Source organism: Miniopterus natalensis, chromosome 10 (assembly GCF_054644295.1).
Source record: "Miniopterus natalensis isolate mMinNat1 chromosome 10, mMinNat1.hap1, whole genome shotgun sequence".
NCBI classification, from domain to species: Eukaryota; Metazoa; Chordata; class Mammalia; order Chiroptera; family Miniopteridae; genus Miniopterus; species Miniopterus natalensis.
In genome coordinates, this window is record NC_142090.1 from 74,697,865 (window position 1) to 74,723,502 (window position 25,638).

At 43.5% G+C, this 25,638-nt stretch overlaps 1 protein-coding gene across 1 annotated transcript in view; it reads left to right on the top strand.

Moving 5' to 3' along the window:
• The window catches only part of SNX10 (sorting nexin 10), a 55,850-nt gene extending 33,833 nt beyond the window's left edge, over positions 1-22,017 (top strand). The window contains exons 3-7 of the mRNA XM_087821220.1: positions 8,617-8,703; positions 12,313-12,413; positions 12,816-12,914; positions 18,986-19,198; positions 19,632-22,017. Of these exons, the coding sequence (XP_087677346.1) occupies positions 8,617-8,703; positions 12,313-12,413; positions 12,816-12,914; positions 18,986-19,198; positions 19,632-19,770 (639 nt within the window). The 3' untranslated portion in view covers positions 19,771-22,017. The remainder of the gene's footprint in view (positions 1-8,616; positions 8,704-12,312; positions 12,414-12,815; positions 12,915-18,985; positions 19,199-19,631) is intronic.
• Positions 22,018-25,638: the final 3,621 nt, after the last annotated feature.

Below are 25,638 nucleotides of genomic sequence, written 5' to 3' on the forward strand. Positions count from 1 at the left end.
ATTAATTCTCACCTGAGGATATTTTTTCCACTGATTTTTTTTTAGAGAGGGTGGAAGGGAGGGGCAGAGACAGAGGGAGAGACAGAGAGAGAAACACTGACGTGAGAGAGACACATTGATTGGTTGCCCCCGGCACATGCCTGCAACGGAGGTTTGTGCCCTTGACTGGAATCGAACCCGTGACCCTTCAGTCCTTGGGCCGACTCTCTAACTACTGAGCCAGACCAGCCAGGGCTGTAGTTGAAATTTTATATATAAATAAAAGTATATCTTTAACCACATACATGTTTTGTTTCTATAATAATGAAAAAAAATCTTACTTTTGAAGGTGGAGAAGTATTAGGGTATCATTATGTGAATGGTGTCAGTACATGTTAAACAAGTGGTTCACATTTTCAGGTCCATGCTTCTGACCAACTTTCACTTTCAGGTGCCACTCCTGTTCCTTTTTCTAAAGCAGCCTTCTAGGGGTCCCCTCCCTTCCTCTCTCCCTTCCTTTCTCCTTTCCTCTTTTTTTTTTTTTTTTACTTTCTCTGGTTTTAACTTTTCATTATGAAATTTTAAACATGCACACAGTAGCGAGAATAATATAATGGACCCTTCTGTACCTAAGGTTTCAATAATTAGCACATTATTAATTCATGACCAAGCCATCTCCCCACCCCCACCCATTCCCTCCTGCCCTGGCGGTGAATTACTTTGAAACAAAGTCTAGACATTCTGGAATTTCATCTGTAACTATCTCAGTCTGCATGTCAACAACTGACCCTTCTTACAAACAAACCACATTATCACACCTTAAATAATTAACATTAGTGCCTTCGTACCATCAAATATTCAGTCAGTGTTCACGTTTCCCTGATTACACTGAGGAAAATTTATGTATTTGCTGTTCTAATCATGACCCAAATTAGGACCACACATCGCATCTGGGTAGTACATTGCTTAAAGTCCATCATTCCGCCGTTTTCTCCCTTTGCAATTTATTGGTTAAAGGAACTCCATCTTTTGTCCCGGAGAGGTTTTCAGATTCAAGATTTTGCTGACTGAGTCCTCGTGGTGCCTTTTAACACAGATTGGCGCTTATTTCTTGTTGCAAAAGATGAATTTTTCCATTGCCCTTTCCCTAATGTATTATGTGATACAGAAAGGTAACTCCTTAATTTTGGACAGGACTTGTGTAAAGAAACTTCCAGCATCATGAACGATTTTTTTTAATTTCTTTTGCAACATCATGAACTATTATTAAGTCCTGCAAAGGCGGGGCTCACTGAACCTCATCCACGGTTGTTTATCCCGAAGTAATATAAGCTTTCTTAAAATTCATCATTCAAACCTTCAAGGACATGGCATTAAGCACACTCCAGGCAATAAAGTGGCAAGTAACATCCCTGGTAGTATGCCTTTTAGGTTATTTGTCATGAATATTATTAGGAAATAAAGGAAGGTTACTTGATACAGTCCTTCTGCCTCCCAAGCTTGCTATTTGTAAAGAATGTAGTGTGTAAAATGGCTAAACTTTAGTTTTAGTTTTTTAAAAAATTTATATTTAATATATTCCTGTTATTGATTTTTTAAAAAAATATATCTTTATTGATTTCAGAGAGAGGAAAGGAGAGGGAGAGAGAGAAGCAGAAACATCAATGATGAGAGAGTTATTCATCGAGCCCACGACCTGGGCATGTGCCCTGACTGGGAATCGAACCCTGATCGCCTGGATCCTAGGTGGACGCTCAACCACTGAGCCACACCTGGCCGGGCTGTTATTGATTTTTTTTAAGAGAGAGAGAGGAAGGGAGAGGAAGAGAGAGAGAAACATTGATGTGAGAGCAAAACCCCGATGGGCTGCCTCCCGCACACCCCTCACTGGGGATCGAGCCCGCAGCGCCCTGGCTGGGAATCGAACCCAGCACCGCTCAGGGCACTGAACTTTAGTTTTGAGATTGTGTGGAAGTTCCGAGTGGAATTCTGGAGAAAAAGGCGTGGATTAAATTCTGTAAGCATTGGCTGTGTAGCACAGAGTTGGTGTTCAACACATTTCAATTGTATGGATAAATGAATGAATGCGTGAACGATTCTCCAGTTTAAACACATAAGCCTGTAAAACACTACTTTGGAATTGGAAAAAAAAAAAAAAAAGCCCTGAGAAAGTGAGTACAAAATGAAACAAGTTTTCATTTTTGTGATAGAAAATTCTCATCGAGGCTATGAAAGATTAATACCCACTAATACCCAGAGATTTTGCTTTGTTAGCTTTTGTCTCTACTCATTTTTTGGTAATCTGAGTAAATATTTTACCATTAGAACAGTCATGTTTACTGTACTATAAAGATTAAAGCTAGACTGCAGTGGAAAATTTAAATGCTACAACTATCAAAAGGGCTGAAATAAAAAATAGTGCTAATGCCCCTAGAAACTGTGCTGGGTGTGTGGTGATGGACCATTGTGGCGTTGATGTGCGTTTCCCTAGCGGCTCATGATGCTCAGCGTTGTTTCCTGTGCTTCTTGGCATCTATGTGTCCTCCTTGGTGAAATGTTTCTTCATGTGTTTTGCCTGCTTCCTAATTGAATTCTTTGCTTTTTTAAATGTTGAGTTTGGGGCGCTCTTTGTATATTCTAGATACAAGTCCTTTGAGGGATGCGTGATTTGCAACTGTTTTCCTCCAGTCTGTAATTTGTCTTTTCAGCTTCTTCACGGGGTCTTTTGCAGAGCAGAGGTTTTTAGTTAGGGTGAGGTCCAGTCTGTCACTTTTTTTCTTGTATGTCTTGTCCTTGTGGTATCAAGTCTAAGACCTCTTCGTCTAGTCCTGGGTCCCCAAGATTTTTCTCTTGTATTTTTTCTAAAAGTTTTATGTTTACATTTAGCTCTGTGACCCATTTTGCATTAATTTCTGTGTAAGGTGCCAGGTGTAGGTTGAGGTTCCCCTTATGGCCTGTGGATGTCCAGTTGTTCTAGAACTACTTATTGCAAAGGCTCTCTCTCCTCCACTGAATTATTTTCACACCTTTGTCAACACTCAGTTGGGCATATTTTTATAGGTCTCAGCAACAGAGATTTTCCCTGCTTTATTCTTTTTCAAAATTATTTTGACTTCTCTAGGGCCTTTGCCTTTCCATGTAAATTTTATAATATGCTTATCTATATCTTCAAAAAAAAAATCTTCCTGAGGTTTTTACAGAACTTTCTTTAAGCCTATAATCAGTTCGGGGAGAATTTGTCTCTTTATTATGATGTGTCTTTTAATGCATGAACACAGTAGAGACATGATATTTTATAGACGTATACAAAGAAGTATGTGCATATGTTTCTTTGATTTCTTTTAACAGCATCCTATAATTTTCAGCATGCAGAACCTGTACATCCTTTGTTTTCTAATCTTATTTGTAATCTAATTAACTCTCAAACATTTCATGAGCACTAGCTATGTGCTGATCCTATGCTTGGAGCTAGAAATGGAAAAATGAAATACAAAGTCTCGTGGTACAGAGTTTCAGAAGACCATGTTGTTTCAACAGATGTTTTAGCGAATAGCAAAGAAGATAATGTTTTTCCCCTCCAAAATAATGCAATTACAGTGAAATTTAAGTGACTGAGATTTAGTATTGCTAAAAGAGCAACTGAAGAGAACATGTTTGAGAGGTTAGGCTTTGGAGCAAGGTGGACCTGAATCTGAAACCTCCCTCAGCCTCTTGGCCGTTTGACTTGGGGCCAGCTGCTTAAGCTTTAGAAGCCGTCTTTTTCTTGTCTATAAAATGGGATGCTGATATTACTGACCTCTTAGGATTGCTGTCAAGATGAAAGCAAAACACGTGTGAAACACTTACTACCGTGCCTGGCCCGCGTCAGTGCCCCGTACAGTACAGCTATTTTTATTGTTAATTTCATCTCATATCAGGGCTAAGAAAGAAAAAAAAGACAAGGTAGGTGGGTAAGTGGACAAAGATTGAACTTGGGGTGGTGTGGGGAGAGATAGTATATTAAAATCAAAGAGCGATTATTATAAGAGGACACGGGGATTAGATTGTCAGAGAGTCTAGCGGGCTTTCTTCAGAAGCCCGTTTTCCCATGGAGAACAGTAGGGATCAGTGAGTTTAAATTTTTAATTCTCTGCCTGGCTTCCACCTCCATCCTAGATACCGTCATTAGGCCCAAGAAGTCATTAAAGTGTTTAATAAGGTTATTAAATTGAGTAACTGCTGCTGCCGAAGCAATTTTCATAGGAAATCCATATGATTGGAGGTGTGGAGCCCTGAGCTGCCCTGTGTGGCGGGCGGCCTGTCGGCGTCCCCGAGACGGATGGCGGGCACTGCCACTAGGGACGTGTCTAATTAGGGGATCGGAGGTGCACCCGCTTCCTGGGTGTGCGATTTGTAGCTGGAAGCTCTGCTGAACTTCCCTAATTCCTCCTAATTGCGGGGTGGGGGAGGGGAGGCCCATCTGAGCGACAGGATATTTTAAAATAAGTGTACTTTTATTACTTCCAAGTACATATTTTAACTTCAGCGAGCCAAACAAATTATTGTCTGGTACAGGCCTTCGGGGACCCAAGTTATTGAAGCTATCGGAATGATTTTTCAATGATTTCTGTGTAAATAGGTGCTTCTGGGGTCCTTTAGGGTGGTGGGAAACAGTCCTCACGGGTCTGAAACATCGCCTGGCAGCATGTGCTGTTAATCGGCGCACCCTCAGTGGAAGGGGCTTGCTCACTTAAGATAAACTTTAGAGCAGCTGCTAAATAACTTATCGCTGTTCATGAAGCCCTGGAACCCAAGTGGATGGAGGTTTTTATTTCAACTGAAGTTTAAGCTACCCCCCCAAGGCAATTTACTCACTTATTCCTGCAGGCATGCATGCATTCATTAAGGATAGTGGAATGCATTGGATGCACCAGGCATTCAAGTCCTAGGAGACAGGCTGCTTTCCTAAAGGAGCTCAGCACCTGCTAGAGGAGACCTGCGGGTAACTACCGTACGGTTAGTGTGGCGAGCTGGGCAGCGAGGTCTGCCCAGAGGCAGGGGCTTAGGGGGGTCAAACCTGTAAGTCAGAGTGGATGAATCTGAGCATCTCCAGAGACCGAGTTGCATTTTTGAACACGGAATTGGAGTTAGGAGAAAATAAGACAACCAAGAAGAAAAACAAAGCAGAAAGTGGGGTGGGGACAGCTGTCCAGGCAGAGAGAACAGCTTGTCCAAAGGCGTGCAGGTGTGAAATGGCACGTTGTGTGTGGGGACCTTCGCTCAGCCCTCGGAGGTAAGCAGGGTGAACACCGTGGAAGGCTCCCTTGTGCTAGCGAAGGAGTTTGAACCTGATCTTGAAGGTCATGGGGCAGGATTTGAAGGATTTTCAGCAGGAAAATGACGTCATCGGATGTGTGCTTTGGAGCCATGCTTGCCTTCGGGTGGGGGATGAATTGGATACAGGCCCGGAGATCAATTAGCAGCCCTCGTAGCGATTAATGGTGGGCAGGTGGCCCTTGAACCAGAGCAGCCTGGATGACCCTCGGGGCCGCAGCGGCATGAAACAGAACCAAGAAGAGAGGGAACAGGGAGGAGGGAAGCCCGGCAGCCACAGGAGAAGGGGGCATTTAGCACTCTAACCAAGTTAAAGGTTTTCACTGTGTCCTACCATTTCCCCCCAGCATAGTTTTAGAATAAGTATTCAACGTCCCCTTATCCCAAAAGATTAAACTTAATGAGTAGTAACAATGGTAGACCTGAGACTACCTACCCATGGAGCTGAAGAAAAGAGACTCTGCAGATTTGTCGCTAGGCTGTCCATTCCTTTCACAAATATCCGAAGGGCTTGCTCCGAGGAAGTGCTATGCAATCGTCAGGTCACTCCGCCTTTCCCTGAAAAATTACCGTGTGGGTGTTTGCTGTTGGATTCTTAATAGTTTTTGCTGTTAAAGAACATACACAGCTGGTTAACCTTTCCTTACTGCCAGTGTCTGTATGAGGACCTCAGTGCTTGGGTTTAGAAGCCTTTCCCTTTCTATGGCATAATAGTTTACATAGAAAAGTATAATAATGCTCTATGTTCATGTAGCACCTAATGAAAAATTGCCCAGTATTTTCACCAGTATTTTATAATTTGGTTCTTCTAATTAAACAGCCGAGGTAGGTTGCACAGGCATTATTCCTATTTTCCAGATGTGGAAACAGAGGCTCAGTGAATAAGTTCATAATTTAAGAAGTGGGTGACAGAATTTTTCCCTAGACTTGTGACCGTAGTTTCAGTGATCTTTCCGTGAAAAGGGACGTGTTATTCATATTTGTTAACAACTGGACAACAGCAAACAAATAGGAAAAAGAAGACCGGATTTATTCCGGAACGATTTGTCGTCGTTCATCATCGATTAGTAATAGATTGAGTGGTCGGGGGTATGTGGATTTCATAGCTTAAGGTCAGAAACATTTTTTTGAAATCACAAGTTTGTAGCAAATTGACAATGTGTTTTCTTGCCATTCGTTTTTGTTTGACCTGTGCCAAGGCCCCCGTTTCAGCCACAGGTGCGCGTGTTCTGTTAATATGGAACATTGAGCTGTTGGAAATACTTAATTTCCCTTTTGGTGTATTTGAGGACTTCTGCCTCTCCTGTGGAAAAACAGAGCTGCCAGTCCCCGGCGAGGCAGCGTGGCTCACATGTGACTTGATGACTAGGAGCCATCTGGCTCAGAGCGGGGTCCCTTGCTCAGCGTGTGGGCTCAGCCCATCTCCATTAGGCACAGTGCCCAGGGCCCGCAGTGCTTTTAGGGGCCCATGAAAATGTTAAAATTTTTTTTTAATCAGGAAAAAAAAAATGAACATTTAGGTCAAAGACAAGGTTTTAATATATAATAGTAATATATTCATCTTTGTGCCAGTGAAGAAGTCATAAAGTACACACACACACACACACACACACACACACACACACACACACACACGAGACAAGGTGAAATGTGGACAGACTGACGGCCTTGCCTGGGTTTAGTTTCTTTCAGTTTCCATCTCCAGGCAGGATGTATTTCACCCCTAACCCTATCACACTATATGGAATGAGGCGCTGTTACAAATACTTTGCTTTCACAATTGTTTTTATGGTGCCCCTTACAATTTAGAAAGTGCTTTTGAGAAATAATAGCCCAAACATTTAGAGCATCACTGTATTGTTACCTCGTTTTTATTGCCTCTCTGTCTTCTGAATGACATTAAAAATGCATAATGAAAAGATTTTAAAATAAGACTTTTTGGAACATTAACGAGGGCCGGTGGTGGGGCAGAGGTCTGCAGTGCAAGGACAGAGTGCATGTTGTCTTAGAAGGTGAACTTGATGGGTGGCGAAGGTTATTTTCGGGGACTGTGGACTGTGTTTCTCCTTTTTAAATTACTCTGTACTGAAAATTCTCATTTGAGTATCTGCCTAATAGAATGAGGGTGCTCTGTCCAGAAAACCCCACACTCTTTCTTCCCTTCCGCTCCAGCATGTTTGCAGCCTGCCTCTCAGGTGTGTCAAAGAAAGCAGTAAGAAATGGCTAAAATTTCAGCCTTGAAATCCCTCTTTTTTTAACCCAAAAGTTAAAATACTGAAAATTACATTCCATTAACAAATTTATAATCACCAATTGAATAAATTATACTTTAATACTTATCAAATAAATTATACTTTAATATTTATCATGTAAGCGTAATACATTTTTGTTATACATGTTCTCATTTTTTCCTTGGTGGTCACTGTTATATACATACATATATATATATATATAGTTAAGCCTCACCCAAGGAGTGAGGATATTTTTTCCAGTGATTCTTTAGAAAGAGTGGAAGGGAACGGGGGAGGAGGGGAGAGACATCGATGTGAGAGGGACACATCAACTGGTTGCCTGCCCTGCCCAGGGGTGTGGATTGAACCTGCAATCCAGGCACGTGCTCTTGACTGGGAATCGAACCCCAGACCTTCTGGTGTGCAGGTCGACGCTCTAACCACTGAGCAACACTGCACACCGACCGGGGGCCGGGCATTGAGCCTGCAACCGAGGCACCTGCCCTGGGCCGGGATGAACCCAGGGCCCTTCAGTCTGCGGGCCAACGCTCTAACCGCTGAGCCAACCGGCCAGGCCAGGGCAGTGTTTTTAACTAAGCCTATCCTCATGAAGCTGGGGTGCATACCCCAAATCATTTTCAACCCTGTTGCTTGCTTTCCGCATGACCTTTGCTACCCTTACTTGGTTCTGGGAAGTGACGCAGGGCCTATAATTTTAATCTAGAGAGATGAAGAAATAAGAAATGACTGCTTTTAAAATTTGAGAAAAACATGAACCTATTTTTCATGATTGAAAATTAAGATTCCGTTTTAAAGTATACTTTCTTACTGTCTTCACATAACCTGCAAAACTCTCCAGAAGTGCACCCAGCTTGGTTTTGAATTATTTTAAAAATTCCATTTTGTGGCAAAAGTGTTCTTTTTTTTGGGGCTTTCTATGGTGCCCGATTCATTAACTTCTTGTTTTTTAAAGGATCGTAACCACATTGGTTGAGGCTCATTTCCGCTTTGCTCTAGCACAGTCATTTCTCTCATCTCTTTCCAGCCCCACTTGCAGTCCCCAAACAGCTCTCTGTTTGTGATGCCCTTACAGGAGTTCGTGAGTGTCTGGGTTCGAGACCCTAGGATTCAGAAGGAGGACTTCTGGCATTCTTATATCGACTACGAGATATGTATTCATGTAAGTACGCCGTCAGTAGTGATTTTTAGTAGCATGTGTTTGATGAAATACTGTGATATACTTACAGTGGACATTGTAAAGTTTTCCTAATTCAAAGAACTGAATTTTAATGATTACTACTAATGCTTGTATCTTAAAGGAGGTAGTAAGGTGTTCCCTAAAGTTGAAAATTTTCTTATTTCAATTCTTTTTTGTACCTTTGTTAATATTAATATTTTAATGTTTATTGCCTGCACGAAGATGTGACTACATCTAAAATTCACAGTTAAAGAATATTTATACCTCATTAATGGTATTTATGATCTGTTACAGCATATTTCTGGGTAATAAATACAGGGTGTCCCCTCAAAATGTACACACTGTATACATATATCGTCACAAAAATGTAACAGCTGATAGCTCAATTTTGAAAATGAAATGTGTTTTAATAAACAGTGCCTGTATAATTATTCAAAGTGTGTGTATACATTTTTTTGGGACACCCTATATATCGCTTGATAAATCTTCTGCTTTAAGAGGATGCAGGGTTCTCCGGAGAAGAGACCTGCAGTGTTTTATATGTAGACTAAGAAAGTAGGAACTGAATATGTGCAATTATCTAGCCTTTGTCTAGATTCTGAGTAATCAACACAAGTAAAGTACCAGAAATGATGTTCTTTATTTGGAAATAATGCTCCGTCATAATCTCTTGAGCAATGTTACGCTGCTTGTGGCCTTCTGTGATCATCTTGAACAAGGTCAGCAAACTTCTGTGGAGGGCCGGTAATAAAGGTCTTCAGCTCTATGGGCCACACAATCTCCCTCAACACTACTCGATTCTGCTCTTGGAGGATGGAAGCAGCCATAAATAAGACATCAATGAATGAGTGTAGTTGTGTTCTAATAAAACTTTATTTGTAAAGACAAGTGACAAGCTGGACTTGGCCCATGTGTTAGAGTTTTATGGCCTTGATCATGCCTGTAGTCACTTTTCCCATCTGATTTAGTCTAGACTTTTCTCGGGAGCATAGCAACAGCCCAGGTTTTATCTGTGACAACATAGCACAAGTTGTAAGTAGCTAAATTGGTATATTGGACACACAATCACTAGACATAAAACTTTTCTTTTTTTCTCCTTTCTTTTTCCCCTCGGGGTTCTCCAATTTAGAAAATAAACAAAGTAAAAACTCAGAGCTGCTTTTTTGATGGTAGTGTTGAAGGCCATTGCCAGGGTACACTTTGTATTTTGATTTTGTTTTGGATTTGCTCATAAAGTCGCACAGATGTAAATTCTGTGTGGGAAATTATAACACAAATATGTAAGATTAAGCCTTTGGAAATGAAACGAATTCTTTAGTTGCCTTTTAACTTCCTCTAAAACATTTGTGCATCGTGTCACATGCTTGATGGTAGGTGTGACAGTTGATTCCCCTCAGGGAGCTATGACAGCACAGGTCTTTCTCTGCTACTCAAGTAGCATGATATGGATTCAGAAGTGTCCACCTGGAGCCAGAAATGATGGGTTCCACAAATATTATTTCGTGATGTTCTGGCGTTTCTCTGAAATGCTAATAGACTGACAATGAATAAATCTTGGCCTGGTAGGTAGCAGACACAAGCAGATAGATTTAGAGGAATGTAATAAACTAGTGATCTCAGCGTCCTCTGATCCTGTTGTGCAATTAAGAATCGATGGGGGGATCGGAGAGTCCTGGTCAGCCTCCCTTAGGTGCTGTACCCATAGAGCTTTGCAGGTAGAGAAGCCGGTTTGACCCCTATAAATTAACCTCAAGGGAAATGATATCAGGTGACTCTGAAATCTTAGCATTTACTTGGAATTTTAAACAAGTGGACTCTAGAGGTGGGTAATCAATCATATACACTCTCCTGAACTTGTTCTGCAAATGAAGGACTTAGAGGTAGATGGACCTTTGTCAGGTGCAGGCACTGGCTGGATCTCCAGTTATTGGATCCACAGTGAATCTGAACAGAGAAATGAAAGGGACTTCAAACTGGCCCAGTGAGTACCTGGGGTAGGGTCCCCGCAGCGGCCTGGTCCTCTCTGGGGAGGGAGCACCGACAGGATACCTGCGCAGGCCTTGTTAGGACACTAATTCTGGTGTAAATGGCCTGCTTTCTTTCTTTTTTAAATATGTTTTTATTGATTTCAGAGAGAGGAAGGGAGAGGGAAGAGAGATAGAAACATCAGTGATGAGAGAGTCATCGATTGACTAAGGAGCCCACAGCCCAGGCATGTGCCCTGACTGGGAATCGAACCTCAATCTCCTGGATCCCAGGTCGATGCTCAACCACTGAGCCACACCTGCCGGCACGGCCTGCTTTCTTACTCCCCAAGGATCACCTTAGAGCGAGGCCCTGGCGTGCTTTGAAATCCACACACAGGATGTTATTGTGCCACAAACTCCGTCCAGCACATTTTGCTGTTCTATCGTCAAAGATGATGCGATTGAGACCAATCACTACGTTAGGGGCAGGTCCCTTAATGTAACCTCTCTGCAGCCCAGGTTTCCTGAGGGAATGCCAGAAACTCATCCATTTCCTGGGAACAGTTTAAGAACTAACGCGCATAATCACATTTCCCAAGGAGAACAACTGCTGGGTGCTTATTAAATGGTGGCATAATAGTTCTTGAAATAATATAAATCTTGGGGGCCAGAAAGTTCTCATTTGGTAATGTAAAGATGATGAAATAGAAATTTGAAATCAATGGAGGATGGAGATCTTACAAAATCAGTAGACAAATATTTGCCCAACTCTTGTGTTACCCAAAGGAGAAGCTCTGCCATTTTGCTGAGGATGGGGACTCTGCAGGTGGCCTTCGGGGAGCTGGAAGGAAACCAACATCTAGTAACTAGTAATGATGTTAATGGGTAACATTTGCCAAGCGCTTGTTATCGACCTTCACAGCTACCCTGTGACATAGGTACATACCGCTGCGCCCCGGTTTTATCACTCTAGAAACTGGAGTTGAAGTGATTTCCCTATAGCAGAGCAGGCCTGGGATTTGGGTCACCGTGGGGATGTTTGTCCCTGAGCCTCTCGCCCCTCTCTAACTCAGATCACATTCCCTCGCGTGTCTACTAGAGAAGGGAAATGCTGTTCTCTTGTTTAAAAGTGATTTCAGGACTCCCCGTGATTTGTGCGATCGGTAGTGTTGGCCGTGTCAAGGGCATGATGGCCTCTGTGATGTCATGTTGGAGACCAGGAGAAGGTGTCTCTAGTCCCCAAAGGCTTCTGCAGCTACTTGGACAGATGGACAGTATTAAAACGCAGTGGATGACCCTCAGTTTTTACTGGTCGCTTATGCTTCAGGACTTTGTAGTTATGATTCTTCTTGGAAAGCAGTGCTAATAGGCGAGCCAGAGGCGCAGGGAGTGAATGGCTCGCCCCAGATGAACCTGCTCATTTTTGCCACCCCAGCTGTCCTCAGGGCTGTCATATTGGTGGTTTATGTGCAAGATTTGAGCCCGGTTTAAATGAAAATGTATTTTTGGTTTTAAAAAATCTTATTTAAACAAATTTTGAGGGGCATATAGTGAGTTATAGATGTAAGAAAAGCATTTTTTCCCTCAAGTGAGGCTTATATTTATTTTTCTTTTTTCTGAACAGACCAATAGCATGTGTTTTACAATGAAAACATCCTGTGTCCGAAGAAGATACAGAGAATTTGTGTGGCTGAGGCAGAGACTCCAAAGTAATGCACTGCTGGTGTAAGTGGTTTAAAGAGCATATCGAGGAGACTCGATTATTATATTCCATATTTAGAACTTTGATATGCATTGATTTATAGGTGTATAAATTATGAAGGCTTTTATAGGCATTCTTCCTGATTGTAATGATAACTTTAGTTAGTTGTGTGGCTATGGCATCTGAATTCAAAATTTATCATTTGAATTCCACTGACTTTTATGGGTATTAACCATGAAAAGCCTCAAAAATGTTTAAAAATTGGGTTTTCTTTAAGTGAATATTCTCTTATCCCTACTATATAACTAATATGTAATATATAATCACTGTGTGATAATTATCATGCATAACTTGCTTTCACTTTGAGGGATTTCTGTAACTTACCTACCCTAATTTGATGATTATAATTTTTTTTTTCTTATAAGACAACTGCCAGAACTTCCATCTAAAAACCTGTTTTTCAACATGAACAATCGCCAGCATGTGGATCAGCGGCGCCAGGGTTTGGAGGATTTCCTCAGAAAGTAAGTGTGCAGAAGCTCGTGTGTCCACACAGGCGATTCGAGAAAAGTGCTTTTTGCAAAAGCTGAGCATCCTGTGATGAGGGAGGGGGAACAGGATTGTCTCCGAAATCTGATGATTTAGAGCGGAGCCCAGCCGTTCATTTCCTGTATTAGAGCGCCACCTTGTGGCGCGTATCTGATGGTGCGTATTCGGGACCAAATCTAGAAAGAAAACAATGAACTAATTGAGTCAGATGATAAATACATGGTCCCATAAGCTGTAAAGCAGAGCCAAATTACTTGGGAGTTTCGCTGACAAAAGTAAAATCTGCCGGGAAACAGATGTGCCTTATTAAAAAGGCACTTCTTGAAAACTGTCTTTATTTACAACAGTTGGGATTGATGGACGAAAGTCAGCTCTTCAGTGGGCTGCTAATACCCTTCTGGGCTCTTCTAAATGAGTAGCTTGACTCTGCTCTTTAGAGGGGATATTTATAAGAGGGTATTTATTGGTGTTTGATAGTCTCATTGGGCTATTAACTCTGGATTCCTTGGTGATGGGAGGTACTGTAGTTAAGGCGACTTAAATTCCCACTACTATAATTTCTCTTTTTCCCCACCCTGGAATGCCGGAATTCCCATCCCATGGGACAGCGCATTGGTTTGCACACAGACTCTGAGGCCAGACTGCCTGGGTTCGAATCCTGGCTGGGATTATTAGCTGGGCGCTTGGGCAAGTCTTTTACGCCCTCTGTGCCTGTGTTTTCCCATCTGTAAAGCCGAGTCAATAGCACCTACTTTATAAGATTGTTGAGAGGATGACCTGAGTTAATGAATGTAAAGCACTCACAGCAGTGTGGCATATAATGTGTGGTATCTGAGTATTGGCCGTTATTTGTTTGATGCACTTAAAAATGAAATAGATTTGAGCTAATTTTTCTAACTTCCTATTTTATAAAAAAGAATATAGGCTGAGCCGTATGACTGCTGATTAAGTGGCAGGGCCTGGTCTCCTGGACTGTCTTTTCTACTAGCTTCAGGATCTGAAGTAATCTCCTTTTGAGTTCACTACATGGCACCTTAGAGCTAGCCTGAAATAATATATACTGCCTTCTCTCCATGTGGCTCATTCATAACGGCGTTGGGCATTAAGTATGCCCATGAATATTAATAATTATTGCTATTGATTGATAGAGTGCCTTGCCTTTGAAGGGGTCATGGAGACAAACAGAAACATCCAAGATTATAAACTGAGGGAAGGGAGGGCCGTAAAATAAAAAGAAGCCAGAGGAATGAAAATGACATGATGCCAGAAGACCGAGTAACTGAGCTGAGTCCTGGGAAAACATTACAGTGGGATTCTTTTGGGTATCACAGGCTTGAGAAACAAAGACCTGGTCAAGTTATTCCTGCCTTTTCCCTTTGGGGACTGCTCCGATTTTAATTGTTATCTGTCTGAGACCCAGGTGGCTGATGGCCTCTCCCTTAAGATGTGGTCCCTGCAGTCCAAGTTTGCAGAATGGCCTGTCACTCCAGATGCTGCTCAGGGAAGCTGCAGACTGGCCACTGCCTGTGAGGCCTGGGCAGGGCCAGCCAGTTCCCGCAGTCCTGCCAGCACTGGGGAGCTGCTTGTCTCTGCAGAGAGGTCTCCTTATGTGAGGTCAAAGGACAGCATGTGTCTCTGTATTTATGTTGCTAGCTGATCGCAGGGCATGTGTTTTTGACCAGGAACCACTTCATTGTTTTGAACGTGACCTTCTCCCTCGCAGTTGCTGCTACCAAATTAGTGACCCGAGCGAGTGCCATTTGGCTGCAGTGGAGTTAGGCTTGCGCGCGGTTCTTTTTGTGTTCTGTGTTGTTTGGCTGCTCGCTGGCTGAATTTGATGCAGACGTCAGAGTGAAAAGTGTCTTGGATTAGGAGCTCGACAAGCTGGGCTCCAGGTGTCCCACGAGTCTTGGCTCCTGATTGTTTTCTGGCTATATTTTTTATTTTTATTTTTTTAAAATTTCTCACCTGAGGATATTTTTTCCATTGCTTTTCAGAGAGAGTGGAAGGGAGAAAGGGAGAAGGAAGGGGGGAGAGAGAAAGGGGGGGGGACATTGATGTGAGAGACACATCGATTGGTTGCCTCCTGCACACTCCCCAACCCGGCCAGGGATGGAGCCTGCAACTGAGGCATCAAACCCAGGACCCTTCAGTCTGCAGGCCAACGCTCTAACCACTGAGCCAAACTGGCCAGGGCATTTTTTGGCTATGTCACTTCATGCCTTGGAGCCTTGGTTTGCTATAAAGAGTGTAATAATGTTACCCATGCTTTGCCGACTTCACTGGGTGGTTGTGCCATTCAAATGATGTATTAGAGGAAAAACTGTTTATTAAGTGACTACTTTGGGGCCAGGCTGGGTACTGGTACTTGTGTGGTAGATTTTTAAAAAATCAGGTTCATAAGTTTTGAAGTTATGAACCAGGGGCACTTAATATGGTCAAACCCTTCGAAACCAAGATGCTGCTCTCTCTCTGGGCATATGTGTGTGCATATAATAGAACAGCTTTTTTTCATTTTAAGGTAATTTGTGAAATAATTTATATTTAATAGCAAAGTACAGATGCAGGCCAGTCTTCACAGAGGAATTAGAAAGTTGTTTCTTTCAGTAGGTGCCAAAAAATAATTTATACCATTTATTGAACACTTACTATATGTATAGCTTTTTACACATTTTATCTCAATACCTACAATAATATTAGGAGTTAGGTATCATTTCAATTTTATAGACAAGGAAATTATAGGAAAGGTGGAGGCACTATATTAATCCCAGGAACTGGCAAGTTTACAGTTAGCAGAGCTTTTAAATGCTAGTTAAATGTGGTCAGTATGATTGCAAGATTTTTCAGATATCTTTATTTTCCCTCAATCTTGACCTCAAGCTATGACCTCGCCTTTGGACCCCAGGATAATTATAAATTATAAGTCACTTCTACTAGTATCTGTGGCAAAAGAAAGTTCTAGGCTAAAATTATAAACTCTGTTGGTAAGACTCCAACTGTGAAAATGGCATCCCTACTAATTTTTTACGTTTGATTGATGCCACGAATGGGAGCTAACTCTCCTTTACTGAAGTCATCCCATTAACGTAACTACACGTACCTTCAATGTAGGCTTTTTGTATTTCTTTAAAATTTAAGGAATATTATAGTTCTTTTTTTACCAAAGGATATCATGGAAACATTACAGTTAGTTTTGTGCGCACACACACGCGCACACACACGCACACACACGCACAGAGTTTTATGTCTGTGTTCAGTAGAGGGCACCACAGCACAGTTCATGAACGCCTTCAGTGAAGGTCTGTAGCTTTTCTTTTTTTCTCATGGTAAGAGGTAAACAGGCTGAATTAGAATTTTTTTCCTACATCACACTGCTAACCTTCCACATGTGATACAGATGTGCGTGTGCGTCATCACACTGGGTACGGTAGACCCAGGGCATCCTTAGTTACGATTAAATGTTTTTGCATAGCTATATATTCAACTGAACCAATATATAACCCACCTAATAAAATCACGTTGAGGAAAACCAGATTTTCGACTGTATCCAATTCAAGAGAAAAACGGGTTTTGCTCTGTGTAGTTTAAAGTTGTCATGGGGACAGGAATCACTTTGGACTCAGGTTGTAAATAGCTTTTCACAAATTCCTTAAAAATTCTAGAGGCTATTTTTTTGTTCCTTTTATAAAGGCTTAAGGATTGCATACATTTATTTTTATGGAGGCTTATAACGATGACATTTTATTGACTGTTTTACAAAGTACTCTTTATATTAAGTTTGAAGTTGATTCACTGCAATTAGATTTGTTTGTGGAAAATGTGGCACAAATATGACTAAGGTAAAAATAAGATTTAATATTGTGGTGATGGCAGTCACAACACTCGCTGATATATATTAAACCCGATATCGCGTTCAATGAACCAGTGACGCTCACCGAGCCGCGTGGGAGAACACTCTCCACATTTCGTATTTTTAATTTGGGAATGAAATATCTAACTAAAAATAAAAATCATAAATACATTAGAAATTCTTTTTGCTTGCTGAAAACTCATACCGGTGGGGCACGGGGGCATAAATTTCGCCGGCCGGCCGGGCGAGGGAATTGAACACCGCAGAGCTGTGCGGAGCAGATGTGCTGTGTTTGAACCTCAGGCCCTGCGGGTGGTCAGAGGTCCCCCCGGCGCGTCGCCTGCCTGGGAACCGAGAGCGGGGTGTGCCCAGCTCCCTGTCGCTTTTCTCCTGCGTGGCCTCCAGATGGCAGCATTAAGCAGAAAAGCAAACACTGGGAACTAATGGGTCTAATGTACAGTAAAATTGGAAATTGAATTATAGCCCGGGAAAGAAGACAGTAGCCTTGAGGTCGCGACCAGCGGGCTCCGGTCCCCTTTGTCTGCCGCGCCCGTGGGGTGGGTCCCGGCCCGTTCCCCACGGCGCGAGCAGTTCAAGGCTCAGCAGGATTGCTCTGGACGTGAAATAAAGCGAAAATGAATTTGTGTCCAATAGCATTGGCATTAGTGCTCATTACTTTTGTGGTGTAATGCCTCGAAGCATCTAAAATCAATTTTAAAGATTACCCATTATTTTATAAAGAAAATAAAACGCATTTCCACCAGACACAAAGCAGTAAGTATAATCCTGTGAACAGTTCCTCGAACCCCGGCTGGCGGGGGCACTTGGTTCAAACCCTGCGAGTGCAAGTTCGTGTTAACGGGCCATCGCCATACGCGTCTCCTCTGGATCTGAAGTGTTTAGAAAACGGTGGCGAACATCTGTCCACGCGGAGAATCTCGGGAGCAGTGAGAGGAATTGGCCACGTTACTACTTGTATTTGGTAGATTAATCTTTATCATGTGACAGGGCCATCTTCTGGGGAACCCGGGGCAGAGGCCACGGAGGGAGAGGAAGTGTTCAGCTGCTTTGCTGGAGATTTTGCCTTTTAAAAAGGTTTCACTTTTCCTTTCTGTAGGCCAGTAAAGAATATTTTCTGAAACCACATTTGTAAGCCTGTTGCAGCCAAGGGGACGGCTAGATTTTGGTTGTGGGTACCGCGCTTTTCTAGACGTTGGCCTTCTTGAAAAAATAATTCTCTTTCATGTGGAAGGAAAGGAAAAAATTCACATGACCATGGGTTTTAAGTAAATTAAATATGGATGACCCAAAGAGATGCACTTTTCTAGTTACTTGTTAAAAAAAAAAAGCACAGTATTAGGTAAGGTCCATTCATTCTTAAATACATAATCTATTTTTCATAGGTCTCTATGAAAAGTCTCATGTTGGGCAAAATTATACTTGGGTTTTAGTGTTTTGGTTTTGTCTCCTCCAACTAACTGGTCTTAGTTAGAAATTATCATACACAGAAATCTTTGCTAAAAAAGATAAAAAGTTTTTATTTAAATATCAGGGTATACTTTGTCAGGAGAAAACACATTCATTGATAATATGAATTTGAGCATGTGTAGGTTTTGCTACAGGGGGTGTTTACTCCTCCCTGCAGTTCTGAGGCACTAGTTGAAATCTGTACTCTTTGCACCACTGAAGATTTCAGAGACATTTCTAGTCGCTCTTAGGGATTCCAAAAAAAAAAAAAAAAAGCCACCTCTCAACCGAGCCCTTGTAAACTTGTACAGAAGCATAGCTGTAAAGTTTTTCCTTCCAATAAAGAGATGACTTTTTAATAGAACTTTTAATAGTAGCTGAACGTTTTGATGTTTTCCCGAAAGCCTCGCCTGTAAAGATCACAGAATTGACATGCTGGTTGGCAGTCAGTTTTCTCTTGTTTTGTTTAAGTAAGTTTCTGTGACTACACACGCAAAATATTTCCGTAATGAATCCACGCGTCCGTCACAGATGGTTAAACGGAAGGAACGTCCTTGAAGCTGCTCTTCTAACAGATGTTCTTAACGATCGGCTTCGTGTTCGTACTCACCTGGACTTCCAGAGGCTGGAACACAAGTTAGCATGTGCTTCGCCCCCTGGAGGCAGGGCCCGGGGTGGGCGCAGGCGTGCCCGGTGCCCAGGCCCGCTGACCGCCTCTGCTCTGCCCAGGGTGCTGCACGACGCGCTGCTGCTCTCGGACAGCAGCCTGCACCTCTTCCTGCAGAGCCACCTGACCTCCGACGACATCGAGGCCTGCGTGTCGGGGCAGACCCGGTACTCCGTGGAGGACGCCATCCGCAAGTTCGCCCTGATGAACAGGCGCTTCCCCGAAGAAGACGAGGACGGGAAAGGCGAGCCCCACGCGGGTCACGGTCCCCAGAGGTACTTCCCCGCGTGGCCGCAGGCCGCGCGTGTCTCTGCCCGACCCGGGCGTCCGCACACGCTTCCCCTTCTTGTGGATGTGATCCTAAGATAGTGAGAAAATTAATTGACTGAGATTGTATTGAGTTGTGACAGCTCATCATAGTGGTCCTCACGCACACCTCCACGCTGCATTAATGAATGCAGTCGAAATTCAATTATCTGCATTCTGATTATGTGACTTTCATTTAGTCAGACTTGAATTATTTGCGTTTAAATTATCTAGCTAAAAAAATATCCAACTGCACTCCAAATGGCTAATTAAAAGTCCAAATTTCCTGTCTGTCTTTGTGACTGGAGATAATTACAGTTCTCCTCTGTTACTCAGGCTTTGAGTGTGTTGTGAAAACCAATTTCCTCTTTTTATTATTTTCCCCCCTCTCTCCTTTTCCAGTTCATCCTCTGGGTTTGGACACAGTCGCGATGACAGCAGTTCACACGGGTGTAAAATGAGCCCGGCTCCGCAGGAATCCCCAAAAAAAAAGAATTCCAGTGTGACCATCGGAGGAACAGCAAATTATGTCCAGTCGTAGAGAAGAAAGCTCGCTAATGACATACTCTTACCTAAAGCTCACTGTCATGCTATTAGGTATTTAAATTCTTCAAGACGTTGGATTATTAGTGCTGTTTTTATGTTGTGTTATTTTGGCTAAGAAGCTAAAAGCCTGTGATTGCAACACTCTCCTTTATAGGCAAACATTATTGGTAAGACAAGATCCTGCCCTCAAATGAAATGGTTTACATGTTTAAAAAAAAAATCCTGGTTGGTTTTACTGAATTTGAAAAGACGAGTAAGTAGGTAGCATTTAAAATCTAGAAAGAGGATTCCTTCTGTGTCAATGGGCAGTGTCACTGCAAACACAGCACGTATGAGCTGAGCCACTATGAAGCTGACAGCCTAGGCCCGACCGTCTCGTTCAGACATGTGGCTGATATTTTGCGGGTCCCTCCCCTGCACTGGGGAAGCACTTTGCTTTTGGGTGTTTGAAATATTTTAAGAGTGTCGAACCTTTCCAGTATTCTATTTCACACTTAGATGGGAAGGTATCTTATGAATAGAGACACGTTAAAATAATGTTTACGTCTTAGACAAAACAGAAATAGGCTAGTAACTTTGCTTATATATTTGCAATATATCGATTCAGAAATACAGTTTCCTTGTCCAAAATCAGCTTTAACACATGGTTTCCGGAGACAAATCATTTGTTTTCATTATCACTGTGTAACTAGAATTACAGGTTCATGATTTATTTTCTGACTAAATGTGCAACTTCCTATCACTAGATAACTTTGTCAGTGGTGGTTACTTGTTACTTAGCTTTAAGTGAGAAGTAGGACCTTATAAAAATAAATTTAATGTTACCAATAAGTATTCCCATAATTTAGAAAAGGATACCAACTTGTTAATTTCAGAATTATTCATTTTTAAAAAGCCCTTTCTTTTTAGGTATCTGCCAGAGAATTGGTATAACTTAATATAATTTAATAAAATCTTACTATTTTTTTTTTCGTGGCCCAAAGAGAAAATGTCTTAAACTACATTGAACTTCAAATTTCAGATGAGGCAGCATTTTCTTGAGATAATTATCCAGGTTTCTTCCCTGTTGAATGGTGCAAAATACCTCTGAAACTAACAGGAAGGTATTTTTACATAACTGGGATAACTTGTTGCTTTAAATGTGACCTCACTTCATTTTAATTAGGAGTTTAAAAGTTTCCATATTATTAAAAAGCCTTTGAAATGCTTGTAACTAAGAAGCAATAGAAAAAAATTAAATTTAGAAGAAGAATAATGTCCATAATTTCTCATTTCTGTTTTTTGTTTTTTTGGTTTGGTCTAAAACATTATTTAACTTATTATGTAAATATTCTGATTTAACGTATTGGATCTTGTTACTTTATCATCTAAGACTCATTATTTTAATACAGAAAAAAAGAGGTTTAGCAATTTCTTTTTATCTTGCCAACATGTAAAGTTTACCATCCTGTCTTTTAAGAGCTAGCCCCAGCTCCTCTGCGATATGTATTTGAATTCACATTATTTCTGTTTTTCAGTAGTTTTGAAAAGCATGTAATATATGCCACCAATTGTCACATTATCTATAGAGGATGTAAACAGCCACCAAAATGCATATTAAGTAATGCTTAACACTGTGGTATGCAAACTTCACGAGGTCATCGTTTTCACATTAAACATGAAAAAAATCTAGTTTGTTGGATCACTTGTTTTATCCGAGAATGTATTTCTTCTGACTTTAGACCTAAATTCAGTGTGTTTTGAACAATCGGTAGTTTTTAATGAAGAAGTTGGGTAAAATTTTCTTTAATATTCACTCTGGTTATACACGTTTGAGGCTCTGGCTTTGGCTTGGCTGTTTTGATAGCTAAGCACCTTTAAAGCTGATACTCAGCAGCTGAGGTGTTTAGATGAACTTCAGCCCCAGTGGCTCTCTGGCTTTGTTCAAGTCTCTTGTTTTTCTCTGGAATATTTTTATAAAGTTTTCTTTAGGAAAAGACAAGAATTACTCAAGTAACTAAACTAAATAGAATAGATATTTATTTAAAGCTATTTTTAATGTAACTTAAATTTAAAGAATTCTAATCCTGGGTGTTTTATGATTTATGTTTGTCAAAACTGCATTTCCCTGTGTAAACTATTCACCTATAAAGGGGGCTTATGTGTTTTGTTTGAGGACTGGTTTTATATATAGCCCAAAGGGGTCAACAATGAAAGTCAAAACCTGTTACTTAGGGCTCCTTTTAAAGTCTCACTTGGAAGAGAGTGACTTAAATTCTAGTTCAAATTTCAAGTTTTAAAAATTACTAAGTTAGAGAAATGCTTATCTTTAAGTAGTTATGTCCCTTAAGATATTAAATATAATGCAGGAGCTTTTCAAGCCTAGTTCACGTTTTATTGAATAATTAAATACAAACAAGTGATATGCAATAACCTTAAAATCTCTTTTATGGCCATTAAGAATTTAAACAAATTCATTTAGCCTGGCCACAATTACCGTTATACCCAACAATAAATGGAATGTTGTTTTGAACTCAATTTATATTTTATTTTTGGTGCCTTAAGGATTCATCATTATCGAGCTGCTGTGGTACAAATAAGGTTTTCAGTATTTCAGCCATAAAGGAACAGCCCCTTCACAAAAGGCCTCTAAAATCTTAAGACAAAGATGACAAAGCAAAAGCTTATTTTATTTCAAAATAGTTTTCCTCTCAATATTTAAATTACTTAGTTGGTATCCTATGAATACAACGCAGCATCTTTTTAATGGAGGAAACAATTTCAATACAACTTTCTGCTTTTGTTTGGAATACAGACCTTTTGTTACTTTTTTTAATCTAGAAACACATTTTCAAAGACAAAATGCTTTCCTGAAATTAGCTATTGCAACTGGACAAAGCACAGATCCCGTTCTCTTTGCAAGTAAAGGTCGTAAGAAACGAACACATTTTAATAGAATGGAGTCCCAAAAATTTTCGAAGGATGTAAATAAGCAACAATTTCTTTTAACATCTGAAATATTTACAAAGGATTTTGGCTCGACCCTTGGCCATAGGATCTCACAGAACGAGTCACCATTGTCCCTCTAAGGCAGGCACCACTGCTCTCCACTGCTGCTGGAAACTTTTCCAGATCCTTGGAAAGGAACAGTGCGTTGGGCACTAATTTTTTTAGCTGCGAAAACTCTGGTAGTTAATGACCCTTTTCTTTTTCTCCAAAATTCCAAAGACTTCTTTTCAAAAGATAGAGAGGAAAAAAACCCCAAAAAGCGCTACAGTTTGCTGCGGACTTTCAATTGCGGTCTAAAGACACTGTGCACATGCCGCGCCGAGGAGGCGCGACCCTTCCTCCCCGGCGAGACGCGGAGGCTCGGCCGCCGGCGCCCCGCTCGGCTCCGGGCCCCAGGCGCCGCGCGGGCGGGCTCGCGGTGGCGCTTTTGCTCGGTGCTTACCTCCGGGCCTTCTTATAGCTTTGCCCCCCACCCACTGGCGGGGGCGCTCCCGCGGCTGCCCCTCGGCCGCCTGTTGGCTGCGGCCCCGCCGCCCGCGCGCACTCCCCGCGCCGCGACCCGCACACGCGCGCTCCCGCCGCCTCCCGCCCGGGCCGCTGCGCCCGCGGCGGCGGCGACGGGGTGGCAGGTAGCGAGCCAGCCGGCCTCGGCCCGGTAACCCATGGCAACCGCCCTGGTAACCCATAGCAACTGCGCTGCGGAAAGAAAGAAAGGAAAGAAAAAAAAACACCCGGGGGGAGGCGGGGAGGCGGGTGGTGAGTGGGAACAACAACCGCAAAAAGGCGGCGATTGACGCACAGCCTGCAGCGCCCTCTCGCCCGCCCCACCTGCTCCCCGCGCGGGCCCGCGCGGGCGCCTTCCCAGCCTCGAGATGACAACTCTGGCTGCTCCAGAGCCGTGACAAAAGCAATATACAGACGGGCTTGGGGTGGCGGGTTCGGCGTGGGAGGGAGCTTGGAAAACCGGTGGCTCCCCGGGGCCGCTCGTGCGTCGTCTCCAGGGCCCCGGCTGGGTTTGCGAGCGCGCGTGGAGCCGGGACCCCGCCGCCAGGGTGGGTGTCCAGGGCCGCGCGGTCAGGGTCGGCCGCCTGGAGCCGGGGGAGGCGGCGGCGGCCTTTCCCACGCAGGGCTGGACCCGAGTCTTTGTTCTGCAGATGCGGGCGCGGTGCTGAGGCCCCGCCATCGGGCCCAAGAGGGGGCGACGAGCGGCCGCCCGCGGCCCGGGTGTGGCTAGGGCTGGGGGGTCCGCGCGGGTGCCCGGGGGCGCCGCGGGGCTGGGCGAGACCCACGCGTCCCAATTGTTTATATGCGCACGCACCGCACCCAGTGGTTGACCCGGCTCCCCTTTAGTCTTCCCAGGACCCTAAAACCTGCAGGGCCGACCTGCGGGCGCTTTAACCCGCTCCCTCCCGTCTGGAGAGGGAGGGCGCAGTGGCGCCCGGTGGGGGGACTGGGCCGCTGGGGAGAAGCGCGCGCCTGCGGGTCTAGAAACAGCCCTGGGTCGGGGGGTAGGGGGAGGGTGGGGTGTGGGGGGTGTGCGTGTGTGTGTGTGAGGTTGGGGGCGTGCGGGGAGAGCCCAGTCCTCCACCCCTTTAAGCCGGGGAGCCGAGCTTTCTGGGCCCTGGAACAGAGAAGCGCGCGGCCGCGGCAGAGGGTGCAAGGCGGCCGAAGGACAGAGGGGGGCGCTGCCGGGCCAGCGGCGCGCGGTCTGGCCGTGTCTGCGCGGCGCCGCGGTGCCGGCCGCCGAGCGGAAGGACCTACGCCCCTTAGATGTCAGCCTGTGCCGGCGCAGCAGCCGCTGGCTGGTGCGTTTGCAGAAGGCCCAGCCCGCAGCCAGGTGACGAAGGAAGCCCAGCGAACTGGTTCCATTGCGCGCAGAGCCCCTAAGCACCCGAAAGGGCCGCTTCGCAGGGAGTGCGCTGAGGTGAGGGAGTCTGCAGCTGCAGATCCACAGCGGGTCTCACCAGCTGTGATTCCAGGCGCATCCTGAGGTTTTAAAAAGGGAAAGGTTTGGCCCGGAAGATTCCTGAAGACCTCTGAGATCTTAATTCTCGAGCGTTCTCCCTCCGTAGGTGGGTCCCGGCTACAATCCGAATAGCAGAGCCATCAGCAACTTCCCTTTTGGACGCAAAGGCCTGCACATGTGTAACACACACGTCATTTCAGCAATCCGTGTTCCCGAGAACGTGATCACATAGACAGCGTCTTTTGTAGGTAATGTTTTTAATGGCAAACAAAAGGGAAGCTGGCTATGTAACGAATCGCATTTTAGCGCGGCCGGCGTGGCTCAGCGGTTGAGCATGGACCTAGGATCCAGGAGATGGTGGTTCGATTCCTGGTCAGGGCACATGACTGGGTTTTGGGCTCGATCCCCAGTCGGGCATGCAGGAGGCAGCCGATCAATGACTCTCTCATCATTGATGTTTCTCTCTCTCCCTATCTCTGAAATAAATATAGGTATATTAAAAATAAAATCTGCAGACCTGATGTCCCAGTTAAAGTCCCCAGGCTGGCCAGCTGGAAGAAGCTGATACTTCAGTTCAAAGGCCATCAAGTAGGAGAATTCTTGCTTTCTCAGCACAGGGTCAACCTTTAAACAACAACAAAAAAATAATTCCATTTTGAACATTCTGAATATTCTGAATCTATATATATTTGCTGCTAAGGGAAACTTGGTTTATTTTCACAAACACGCATGTCCTGGATTCTGCTGCTTCCTGGGCACCAGGTAGGGAGGGGACTGTGGGAACTGTAAGAGGTAACAGATAGGGAGGCGCCTGCGCTGGGATCCATTCAGTACAATTCCAGCCTTTTGCACAGTGGTGTACTGGGAGCCCTGTGCTTTCATTTAATTTAATTTTTTTTTTTTTTTTTT